General features: G+C 25.9%; 4 protein-coding genes across 4 annotated transcripts; 2 read left to right on the forward strand and 2 right to left on the reverse strand.

Moving 5' to 3' along the window:
• Positions 1–665: 665 nt before the first annotated feature.
• On the reverse strand, positions 666–2,744 carry OCT59_029418 (uncharacterized protein; the record flags this gene model as incomplete). Its single annotated transcript, XM_066143826.1, has 1 exon — positions 666–2,744. The coding sequence occupies one exon, from the start codon at positions 2,742–2,744 to the stop codon at positions 774–776; it is 1,971 nt and encodes a 656-aa protein (XP_065994687.1). The 3' UTR covers positions 666–773.
• A 2,905-nt stretch (positions 2,745–5,649) lies between these two features.
• Positions 5,650–6,663, reverse strand: OCT59_029419 (uncharacterized protein; the record flags this gene model as incomplete). Its single annotated transcript, XM_066143833.1, has 1 exon — positions 5,650–6,663. One exon carries the CDS (start codon positions 6,661–6,663, stop codon positions 5,650–5,652), a length of 1,014 nt encoding a protein of 337 aa, XP_065994688.1.
• Positions 6,664–8,186: 1,523 nt separating this feature from the next.
• Positions 8,187–9,701, forward strand: OCT59_029420 (uncharacterized protein; the record flags this gene model as incomplete). The annotated part of the gene is made up of 2 exons (XM_025326261.2): positions 8,187–8,437; positions 8,507–9,701. The coding sequence occupies 2 exons, from the start codon at positions 8,187–8,189 to the stop codon at positions 9,699–9,701; spliced, it is 1,446 nt and encodes a 481-aa protein (XP_025176890.2).
• Positions 9,702–10,676: 975 nt separating this feature from the next.
• Positions 10,677–12,357, forward strand: OCT59_029421 (uncharacterized protein). Its single transcript, XM_025326262.2, has 2 exons — positions 10,677–10,953; positions 11,023–12,357. The coding sequence occupies exons 1-2, from the start codon at positions 10,703–10,705 to the stop codon at positions 12,218–12,220; spliced, it is 1,449 nt and encodes a 482-aa protein (XP_025176891.2). The 5' UTR covers positions 10,677–10,702; the 3' UTR covers positions 12,221–12,357.
• Positions 12,358–12,636: the final 279 nt, after the last annotated feature.

The raw sequence follows: 12,636 nt of genomic DNA on the forward strand, positions 1-12,636 counted from the left end.
GTTTTTTATTGTTTGTACGCTAAAAATCACTCGGGAAAATCTTTGATTTGTGGACATGAGATTAAATTTTATATCTTTAAAATTTTTATTAGGGACGAATTTTTTTGAAATTTCTTTAACGACACTAATTGTTAATTATTCTTAGATAAGTTGATATAGATAGCAAATTGTGCATTTAAAAGAATTATAATTACCTTATAAATTTAAAGAAATATAGATTACTTTCTGAAATTTCTCGTATATATTATTTAACAAGTTTGAAACCTTCCATTCTTAAAGTAAAAAGAAACAAGAGAAATCACAGATTTGAAAGCCATCGATCCTCCCAATAATTTTTAAAACAAAAATAATTTGAAAGAAGTAATTTAAGAAAAATATTATGAAATAATATAACGTTAAAAAGATAGAATGTACAATATCATCCGTATAATATTTACCGCATTATATGAATTTCATTTATATAAAGGCCGAGTGATCTCGTGATGCGTTCTTCTAATAATCACTTCCTGAAATGGAATACATTAAAGATTAATTTGAATGACTATTAAACTCTGTTTAATATAATAGTGACGAGATCATATTGAATCATGTGAATAAATAGGATATAAACTTTAACCTAAATCGGGTGTAAAGTATATATAGAAGTAGTTACTTAACACTAATATAAGAGTAAAATATACTTTATTAACTTGTCATAAAATATTAACAAATGAGTAAATTGAAAAAAAAATAGAAAGTTTAAACATCAAATTTAAAACATAACAGATAACGAATCACGTATTATAGCCATACTTTGCTGATTTAGAATACCATTTAAATGCTTTCTCATAATCTTGTGCTACTCCTTCACCATATTCATAACAATATCCTAAGTTACTTTGACCACTAATATTTCCACTATTAGCTGATTTATTATACCATTTAAACGCCTTATTAATATCTTTATCTGTTCCAATTCCATCTCTATAACAATTTCCTAAATTATTTTGACCTTTAGCACAACCTTTATCAGCTGATTTGGAATAACATTCAAATGCTCTTTTATAATTTTGTTTTGTTCCTATTCCATAACGATAACATTTTCCTAAATTATTTAAACCTTTAGTACTTTTATTAGCTGATTTTTCATACCATTCAAATGCTTTTTCATAATTTTGTTGAATTCCTCTTCCATAATAATAACATTCTCCTATATTATTTTTACCTTCAGCACATTCATTAGCAGCTGATTTAGAATACCATTCAAATGCTTTTTTATAATTTTGTTGAATTCCTCTTCCATAATAATAACATTCTCCTAAATTATTTTGACCTTCGCCACATTCATCATCTGCTGATAAAGCAAAACATTCAAACGCCTTATCATAATCTTGTTTTGTTCCTTTCCCATTATAATAACATTCTCCTAAATTATTTTGACCTTTAGGGAATCCACCATTTGCCGATTTAGAAAACCATTCAAATGCCTTTTCATAATCTTGTCTTGTACCTCTTCCATAATAATAACATTCACCTAAATTATTTTGACCATCAGGAAATCCATAATTGGCCGATTCAAAGAATAATTCAAATGCTTCATTATAATCTTTTTTTACTCCTAATCCATAATAATAACATTCACCTAAATTATTTAAACCTTTAATACATCTATTATTAACTGATGCTAAAAACCATTCATATGCTTTTCTATAATTTTTAAAAGTTCCAAATCCATAATAATAACAATCTCCTAAATTATGTTGACCATCAGCACATCCATTATTAGCTGATTTAAGGTACCATTTAAATGCCTTTTTATAATCTTGTAATATTCCTCTTCCATAAAAATAACAATCTCCTAAATTATTTTGACCATTAGCACATTCATTACTAGCTGATTTAGCGAACCATTTAAATGCCTTACTTAAATCATGTGTTGTTCCTTTTCCATAATAATAACATTCTCCTAAACTATTTTGACCATCAGCATAACCATTATTAGCTGATTTAAGGTACCAACCAAATGCTTGATTAAAATCTTGTGCTGTACCTATTCCATAAAAATAACATCCTCCTAAATAATTTTGACCTTTAGAATATCCATTATCAGCAGATTTAAAATACCATTCAAATGCTTTTTCACAATCTTGTGGTACACCTTCACCATATCCATAACAATAACCTAAATTAAATTGAGCAATTGAATCATTTTTTCTAGCAGATTTTAAATAATTAATTACAACATCACTCATATATTTTAAATTTATCATATCTATAATAATATCTTTATAATAAAATAATGATAATAAATATTTTCCAATAATATTATTAATATATTTAAATATATCAAAATCTTTAATATTTTTTTCTTCCAATAAATTTAAATTTTTACTAATAGTTTGATTTAAAAATTCTTTTTTATCATTATTATTATTATTTTTAATAATTAATAAATATAATTCAAATGACTTATCTTTATTTATATTACAACCAATACCATATTGATAAAAAAATCCAATAATACTTGAAAACCAAATTTCATTATTTTTATGATTTTCCATTAATTCTAATATTGTTTCATTATCTTTTTCAAGATTATTTATCCATTCAATTAAATCATCTTGGAATTTATTATTAAGTTCTTTTATATTAATAATTTCTATAATTTCTTGATAAAAATCTTTTGAAAATTTTTTTAAGAAATTTTCATCATTGTCATCATTGGAAATAATTGTGATTTGTTCATTAATACCATTTGACGACATTTTTTTAATAAAATACTATTTTTTTTTAAAAAAAAAAAAAAAGAAAATGTGGCGCCAATAAAAATAAAATTGAAAATCACTAGCCAAATAAAAAAGACCGGAAATAAATTCAGCCAAAATTTTGATCAACAACTCGCATAGCCACAAGTCCTCGTGATCGTATGATCGTATGATCGACAACTAGATCATTCGATGTTGATGTTAAAATTTAGAATAAAATAAATAAAATTAAAATTATAAAAAGAAAATTGAATTGAATTTTCCAGACGTCCATTTTATTTTAAATAGCTTTCGAATACAATATTCACAATATGAAGTAAAATATTATAAAAAATTTTCACATTTTACACGTCTTTTTGTTCGTTCATTCAATAAAATGTTTTCATGATCATGATTTTTTTTGTTATTCTTTTTTATTACTTCTGTTTTTTCAATTATTGTAAGACATTCTTGTTTACTTTAGAAAATCATGTTTTTTTTAAATAATGAAATCCTTAATCTATTAATCTATTAATGCATCAGCCTTTTTTCAATTGCAGCGAAAATAAGTACTATTTGTCTAATCGCGGTCATAATGATATATAAAAATAATAAATTAAAAAAAAGATTAATTGCGAAAGCTAAGGGGAAAAAAAGAGTGAATAATGGTGATCGGTAGTAATTAACTGCGGTAGTATATTTTGAAGTCATGAAGTCACGTGATTTCCCGTAAAAATATCTTCCAAAGTTAATAACGCATTTACCCTAGTTAGTTTCGTTTAGTATACGTGAGTATACGCACATTATTGACACAAAGTAAATTTTTTATGTCAACATCGGGTAGATCAATGTTTCATTGATTCATTTCGATTACTAATAAAGAGAACTAAATTAACTGCTGTAGTATTATTTATTAATCGTAACAATTAAAGCGATTAATTTGAAATTTATCATTTTATATTTACCCAAAAATTTTATAATTTCAGGAAATCTCTTTTTTAGGATTTGTATACGATGTACTAAGAAAATTCGATAAACACATAATTTGGTATTGACGATATATTTTGCAAATACCATAATAAGATCACCTTTTTAAATTAAAGAATTTCACCTTTTATTGTTAAAATAGTAACGTTTCTTTCTACAAAATTGTGGTGACTTTGATCAGTAAAAATTTGTGTTTAGACGTTTATTATCTTGTATTGATTTAATTCTTGTTTATTAAAGGTAGCGTTCGTGCACTAAGTTCGATGATCACTTGAAAATATTTGGTACATTTCTATTATAATCCTAAAAAAATCTCATATAGGAAAAGTGTAGTCATCACATAAAAGTGTTTAATTGATTTCGAGAAATATACTTTGTAATCATTTTATTGTATATTGGCCATTTCGATATTTTTACTTTCTTACGCAGTATAGCAGTATCATATGGCTACTGTAATTATTATGAGCGTAAACAACTGTTATGGCAATTGAACCCGGACAATTTGAGTGTTAGTTCAGATGGCGAATGTTATAAAATATGTGACAATTGTGACATGTACTTTCTTGCAGACATGATCCCTAAACACATTGTGTACACTGTGCATTAATAAGTTGGAAATTTATACTACATTATGGACACTATTACTATTAATTTTCTACACAAAAGGAGGATTAGAATACAATTTCTTATATATTTAGAGCTTTATGAATTACTTTCATTTTCTTAATTTTGTACTTTGAATATCGAAAACGCTTCAGAGTAGACCACAAAACAAAAAATGTAACGTGATTTGTAATATGATCAAACATAAAACTTTCACACAATAATAGTTTATTTCTGATTTAATTAATGAATTTAAGTTTTATCAGTGTTTCATTTGAAAATGGTGGACATGAAATGTCTTTCTTCGACTTTTTTTTAAATTCCTTGTAAATTTATGGTTTAACCTTAAATACTTTTTCTTTTATAATGTCCGTTTTTGATTAGTTATTTTTATGGTATTTACATGATTTTTTTCATTTTTATTCCGTTTATTGAAAAATGCATACTATCAGATTTCCAAAATCTTTTATCGATCAAAATTGACTGTTAAAGTTAATATTAAATCACATTGTAGGGCGCACCACTATTTTTTTTTTGGAAAGAATTAAAAATTGTTTCGTTAAAGTTATATCACACAACAAATAAAATTATAATGTATAGAATTCGATGAAGTTTTCATATAATATTGTCAAAACAAAAAAAAAAATGTTTATTAATATTTGTGCGGTTAAACAGTCGAAAAATCTCTTTATCCTATTAATCCTATCATAATTTAATATAACAATAAAGTAAATTATTTTATATTTGTTTTAAATTGATATTTTATTGATTTTTTATATGGGCCATGACGCAATATTTTGTCATGTGATCTAATATTGTAATTTAATTGGTTGCACTATATCTTACGTATAATAAAAGGAATGTTACGTAATATATGTCACGGCCCTAACTTAACATGATATAAAATAAATTTAGTTATAAATAGATTGATTATAAAAAATAAAAAATGTTACTTATAATAATACTATACATGAAACTCGATCCAAAGTCAAAACAGTAAAAATTACGTCATATCACATGATTCCAAATAATCGATCATAATATAAAATTTAACTTCGCCAAATCAATCTAATACTATCGAGCTAAATCTACTGAAAGAACACAAGTCTAAACTAAAAACTCATATTGCGACACTCAGTCCTTATAAATAATACTCGAATTTTATATTATTTTCCTAATTATAGAAATCATGTGATATGGTGTAATTTAAACCATTTCGACTTTGGGAAGCTTCAAGTCAATTTAATTTTTCTCTTTAGTAAAATTTAATATCGGTTTCACGTATAGTTGTAAAGTGTTCATAATTACTATCATTCTCTAGCATATGGTCACTGCGCTAATTAAAGATCATCATAGAAGTAAAACCATTATATGGCTGTTGCTGAGGTATGTTTGCTGATTCGAAACTATCATACGCTTGAAAAATATCTGACACTTCTTGCTGAAAAGCATTTGTTAATTCAAAACTATCATCTGTTTGATGAATATACTCTAGCTCAGAATCATTATATGGTTGCTGTGTATAAGTATCATATGTTTGTAAAATAGATTCCTCTGCTAATTCAAAATTATTATATGTTTGAAGAAAGTTTGATAATTCTTCATCTGTTAGTTCAACATTATCACTTGTTTGTTGAATATTTTCTAACTCAAATCTGTTATATAGTTGTTGTGTCAATCCAAAACTATCGTATGTTTGACAAACATTTGCTAATCCAAAATCATTATATGTTTCATATATCTGATACGTAAAATTGGGGTTGACTAAATTCGGGGATGAAATAAAATCACTATCTTGTACCAAGTTTGATGGTGTAGGATTCGTTGAAGATGGGAGAATGAGATTTAATGGTCCTGGGGATGTTTCTGTTTGGAAGGAGTTAGATGGTATATATGGTTCTTCAACGTTCTCAGAATTTTTATTTTTTCGCATTTTTCTTATAAATTTATAATTTCTGTAAATTTCTTTATGCTTTTTATTAGCAATTCTTGCGAGAGCATAGAATACATTTTTCGTTTCATCATTCTCATTATGCCAGCGGTCGGCTATTTCTTTTGAAACTTTTTTTGCTTTTTTTTCTCTAGCTGGCCTGTCTTTAAATTCAGGATTATTCATCAAATCCCTTCTGTATAAAATAAATGCATTTAGAGGACGTGGAGGAAGTTTAATTCTATTTTTCAGCATATATTCATGCCGTCGAGTCGTTTCTGAGTTAACCGCCAACATATCTACATCACAATTAAGTAGATGTTTTGATTCGTTAACGATGTCCTCATCTGATTTATTAGGGTCTGGTAAATATTTTTTTTTATTTTTGTTACTTTTTCGTGCTTGGTTAGGTTTATTCATCGTTAATGAAAATGTATTTTCATTAAAAACTGTTCTTTTTATAATAATCTCTCTCTCTGATTGACTTATTTGTATCTTGTTGAATGTTAATCCATTAATGGCGCAGTATTTGTTATTGTTCGTTCGGTTTGTTATTGTTAAAATGATCGGCCATGTAACACGATATAAATATTTCATGTTCCGACATGCCCGCTTTCTTATTAATCATAAATTGACCCTGACCACATGATGGGTTACAAACTTACAAAACAATTACTCAATTACTTTGATTACGTGGCAAAATATTTTAATATGTTATGTTTAAGTAAACAGAAATTCGGCAATGTTCGTCAGGTTTAAAAAAAACAAGATTCCAATATAATCAGTGGTACAATTGTCCTGTAAGGTACAATGTTGCCGCAGTTGTTAGGTTACATGCCGAGTACTTGTTTAGCAATCTTATCTAAAAAAAGATCATTATTATATTATTACGTACAATAAAAAAAAAATTAAATATAATTAATTATAGGTTGATTATTATTCATACGTATGAAACATATGAATAAAGTAATACAAATTTTTTCTTTTCAATATCTAAAATGGAAATTATTATTATTTTCCGAATACGTAAAGACAGAAAGTAATGGTGGGCAAATAATAATTATGAATTTTATAATAAAGTAAAGAAAAATTTTTTGTTTATTTCCTGAAAGATGAACGAAAAATACATATTTTTATTGTTTAATTGATTTTTAATATTTCCATCAACGTATGTTAAAATTATTAAAACTAATTTTGGAGTTCCGGCCCAAATTTTTTTTTTTATTCACAACTTTAACTTGGGGCGAAAATATTTTTTTCTTCACAACTTCAGCGGTATAGCGGGAAGCTTATAGCCCCCGAAATATATTCTACTCCCAATTTTTAACTTAGCCCTGTAAAAAAAGGTCGATCCGTTTTTTTATATTCCATCTTTTTTCCGTAACTCATATTTCCGGAATTAATAACCTTATATCACGGAATTTCCGTGAATGGATCACGTGAAAGGTTCATTTTTACGGAGTTTTTTACAGAAATACCGGATAAAATTTTTTATAGGGTAGGCGAGAATATTTTTTTTTTTATCACAACTACTGCATGTTAACCCTCCATATTGACAGCATTAGTCCTCAATATTTTAGTTTTGGTGCGTGTTTTGGTGTTAGGTTTAGTGTTAGTTTCGGTGTTAGTAGGATATATGGGAATGGAATTCCATATATTTCCGAACTAATCCATGTGGATCGATGCACTCATATACCTAAAAATTTCATGATGTATGATCATCACTTTAATTCTTTTTTTTTTTATTGCTACAAATGTATCATTCAGAATAAACTTCTCCTCCTGCGCCACATATATAGTGATAAAATAAATGTTATGATACTCATTGTATGTACCTCGTAACACTTTAATAACGGATCTTATATTCTTATTAATACCCGCATGTACGTAATATCGTGACACAAATAAATTCACCTGCAGTTTAAATTTTTTTTTCTTTTAAAATGTCTATTCAATTTTTTTCAAAATTAAGTCAAAATTATATTGAAATTTTAGAGGATAATGAATATTATGATACTACTATTGAAGTTGGAAAGGATCCTAACGTAAAAATATTTCGTGCACATATGATTATCCTATGTCACCGTTCTTCATTTTTACGAAGAACTTTAACTTCAAACAAAAAAAATAATGATGTCTTGGCTCATATTAAATTATCAAATATTTCGCCGGAAACCTTTCAAATTATCTTGAGGTAAAGTAATACATACCATAATTAATTTAAAATGCCAAATTTTAATACTTTATATAAATCTTAATATAGGTATCTTTATGGTGGCATTCTTTCGCTAAATGGACAAGATACCTTGGATATTTTTAAATTATTAGCTGCTGCTGATGAACTTCTTCTTCAAGAATTAGTTGATTATTTACAAAAATATTTTATTGAAAACAAAATTGAATGGATGGAACAAAACTTTGAACTTACTCATCGAATAAGTTTTCAATCTAATAGTTTGCCAGAAATTCAAAAATTTTGTACAGATTTTATGGCTAAATCACCCGAAAAAATATTTAAATCACTTGATTTTACTTCGTTATCTAAAAAATCTTTGATTTCACTTATTAAAAGGGATGATTTACAAATGAAAGAAATTGAAGTATGGGAACATGTGTTAAAATGGGGACTTGCCCAAAATCAAACTCTCGTTCCAGATCCTGATACTTGGACAGATGATGATTTCAAAATGATGGAAAATACTTTACAAAGTTGTTTGCCTTTAATTAGATTTTTTAGTTTATCAGCAAAGGAATTTTTACACAAAGTGAGTCCGTACAAAAAACTTTTAAACTATCAGCTTTATAAAGATTTATTGAATTCTTATATGGATCCTGATATTGAACCAAATGATAACAACATACCACTTCCCAGGAACTTAGAAATAAGTGATAATATTGAATCAAACATCGTTAATTTAAATATAATTTCGACTATTTCAAGATGGATCGATAAAGTGGATTATAATAGTAAATTTTCATATTTGAGAGAGCTATATGTACCATACAAATTCGAATTATTATTAAGCGGTAGTCGAGATGGATTTAGTCCTAAAAAATTTCATGAATTGTGTGATAATAAACCTAATACTATTACATTTATTAAAGTAAAAGAAACTGGAGAAATTTTAGGTGGACATAATGCTTCAATATGGAAATCTTCTATTGGTTGGAGTCAATCTTATTATAGTTTTATATTTTCTTTTAAGAATAAAGTTGAGATTAAGGATTCAATTTTAAGTCGCATTAAAAATATAGATAAAGCGTTATATCATTATGAATATAGTGGTCCCAGATTTGGTAGTTTGGATCTTAGATTATCATATAATGGTAATGTGTCTGAAGCGAATCAATTTAATTATAATATATGTAAACAAACTAATTATGATAAAAGAATAAGAGATACTGAAGATGAATTTTATATAGAAGACTATGAGGTATTTCAAATCACGAAAAAATAAGAAAATAAAATATTATATATTAATTTTATTGAACGTTTAATTTATTTAGATAAATGTTCTTAATGTTCTTTTGTATTCCTGTCTTCACAATATAAATTTTATTTTATTTTTTTTAAATAAAAGTCCTTATTGTAAAAAGTTTTAATATCATTATCACGACTTGCTCTAATAATCTAAAATAAAATAAAAAGAATGAACTTTTAAAATTAATTTAGTAATTTAAAACCAAATAGTATTTATCGTTTAACGAATTCTTTACCATCGAGAGTTTATAAATGAATATTTAGATTTTAAAGTTGATCAGTAGCGGTCAATACTCTTAAAATCTCTAAAGGTTCTTTCTCATTTAATGAAATTATACCTTATATTGTAAAAGATAAGTATTTATAAATATAAATATTTAAAATTTATGATATTTGAAATTTTCTGATGAAATATTGGAACTGTTTTTTTTTGTTTTTGTTTGGTGAAGGAGGTTGAAGCGTGCAAACTCTAGAGGGATCAAGTATACTTCGTTAAAATGGAAACAATTAAATCCAAATTCCATGTAGCTTACATTTTAATAATTTGTCCTCTCTTTATTAAAATAGGTTTTTTCAAAGATTCAAATTGTGTATCTTTAAAACGAAAAAAAAAGATAAAAAAAAACTTTGAAATCGGATTCATATCATCCCATTAACTATTTTACTATGCCAAAATTCCCTATGAATTAATTCATAATCTACGACTGACACATCGCAAGTCTCACAAAGGAATGAAATAAATGAATAAAATATAAGACAGATAGATATAGTTCAATGCAAAGGAACAATGCATAGAATGTTTACTTTATTAACGGATAATTTAATATCTCGGCGACAGTTTTTGAGTTGCCTGATCTCTATTTGTCATCCCTGTGACACAAAAAATCCCTTGGGTGCATGTAATATTGTGACACATATAAATTCACCTGCAAATTTAAAGCCGATCATGCAGGGTAAATTTTTTTTTTTCCTTTTAAAATGTCTATTCAATTTTTTTCAAAATTAAGTCAAAATTATATTGAAATTTTAGAGGATAATGAATATTATGATACCACTATTGAAGTTGGAAAGGATCCTAACATAAAAATATTTCGTGCACATATGATTATCCTATGCCACCGTTCTTCATTTTTACGAAGAACTTTAACTTCAAACAAAAAGAATAATGATGTCTTAGCTCATATTAAATTATCAAATATTTCGCCGGAAACCTTTCAAATTATATTGAGGTAAAGTAATACATACCATAATTAATTTAAAATGCAAAATTTTAATACTTTATATAAATCTTAATATAGGTATCTTTATGGTGGTGTTTTTTCTTTGGATGGAAAAGATACCTTGGACATTTTTAAATTATTAGCCGCTGCTGATGAACTTCTTCTTCAAGAATTAGTTGACTATTTACAAAAGTATTTAATTGAAAACAAAATTGAGTGGATGGAACAACATTTTGAACTTATACATCGAACAAGTTTCCAATCTAATAATTTATCAGAACTTCAACAATTTTGTACAGATTTTATGGCTAAATCACCTGAAAAAATATTTAAATCACTTGATTTTACTTCGTTATCTGAAAAATCTTTGATTTCACTTATTAAAAGGGATGATTTACAAATGAAAGAAATTGAAGTATGGGAACATGCGTTAAAATGGGGACTTGCCCAAAATCAAACTCTCATTTCAGATCCTGATACTTGGACAGATGATGATTTCAAAATGATGGAAAATACTTTACAAAGTTGTTTGTCTTTAATTAGATTTTTTAGTTTATCACCCAAGGAATTTTTACACAAAGTGAGTCCATACAAAAAACTTTTAAACCATCAGCTTTATAAAGAATTATTGAATTCTTATATGGATCCTGATATTGAACCAAATGATAGCAACATACTATTTCCCAGGAACTTGGGAATAAGTGATAATATTGAATCAAAAATCGTTAATTTAAATATAATTTCGACTATTTCAAGATGGATCGATAAAGTGGATTATAATAGTAAATTTTCATATTTGAGAGAACTATATTTACCATATAAATTCGAATTATTATTGAGTGGAAGTCGAGATGGATTTAGTCCTAAAAGATTTCATGAATTGTGTGATAATAAACCTAATACTATTACATTTATTAAAGTAAAAGAAACTGGAGAAATTTTAGGTGGACATAATGCTTCAATATGGGAATCATCTTCTGGTGGTTGGAGTCAATCTTATTATAATTTTATATTTTCTTTTAAGAATAAAGTTGAGATTAAAGATTCAATTTTAAGTCGCATTAAAAATATAGATAAAGCGTTATATCATTATGAATATTATGGTCCCGCATTTGGTTGTTTTGACCTTAGATTATCATATAGGAGTGATATTTCTAAAACAAATCAATTTAATTCTAATATATGTAAACAAGCTAATTATGATAAAAGAATAAGAGATACTGAAGATAAATTTTATATAGAAGACTATGAGGTATTTCAAATCACGAAAAAATAAGAAAATAAAACATTATATATTAATTTTGTTTTACGTTTGATTTATTTAAATAAATGTTCTTGATGTTCTTTTGTATTTCTTGTCTTCACAATATAAATTTTATTTTTTATTTTTTTTTAAATAAAAGTCCTTATTGTAAAAGATAATCTAAAATAAAAATAAGAAGAATGAACTTTTAAAATTAATTTAGTAATTTAAAACCAAATAGTATTTATCGTTCAACGAGTTCTTTACCATCGAGAGTTTATAAATGAATATTTTAAATTTTAGATAATTACTATGATATATCATTATAAGTCAAATTAAATTATGTTAATATTATGGTTTAAAGGTCGTCTTTTTACAATATAAACTTTTAATTATAAAATTTATAACAATGTCATATTTTATATTTTAGAATAAGCCCAAAATGCTGT

The sequence above is a fragment of the Rhizophagus irregularis genome, chromosome 9 (genome assembly GCF_026210795.1).
Source record: "Rhizophagus irregularis chromosome 9, complete sequence".
Classification (NCBI taxonomy): domain Eukaryota; kingdom Fungi; phylum Glomeromycota; class Glomeromycetes; order Glomerales; family Glomeraceae; genus Rhizophagus; species Rhizophagus irregularis.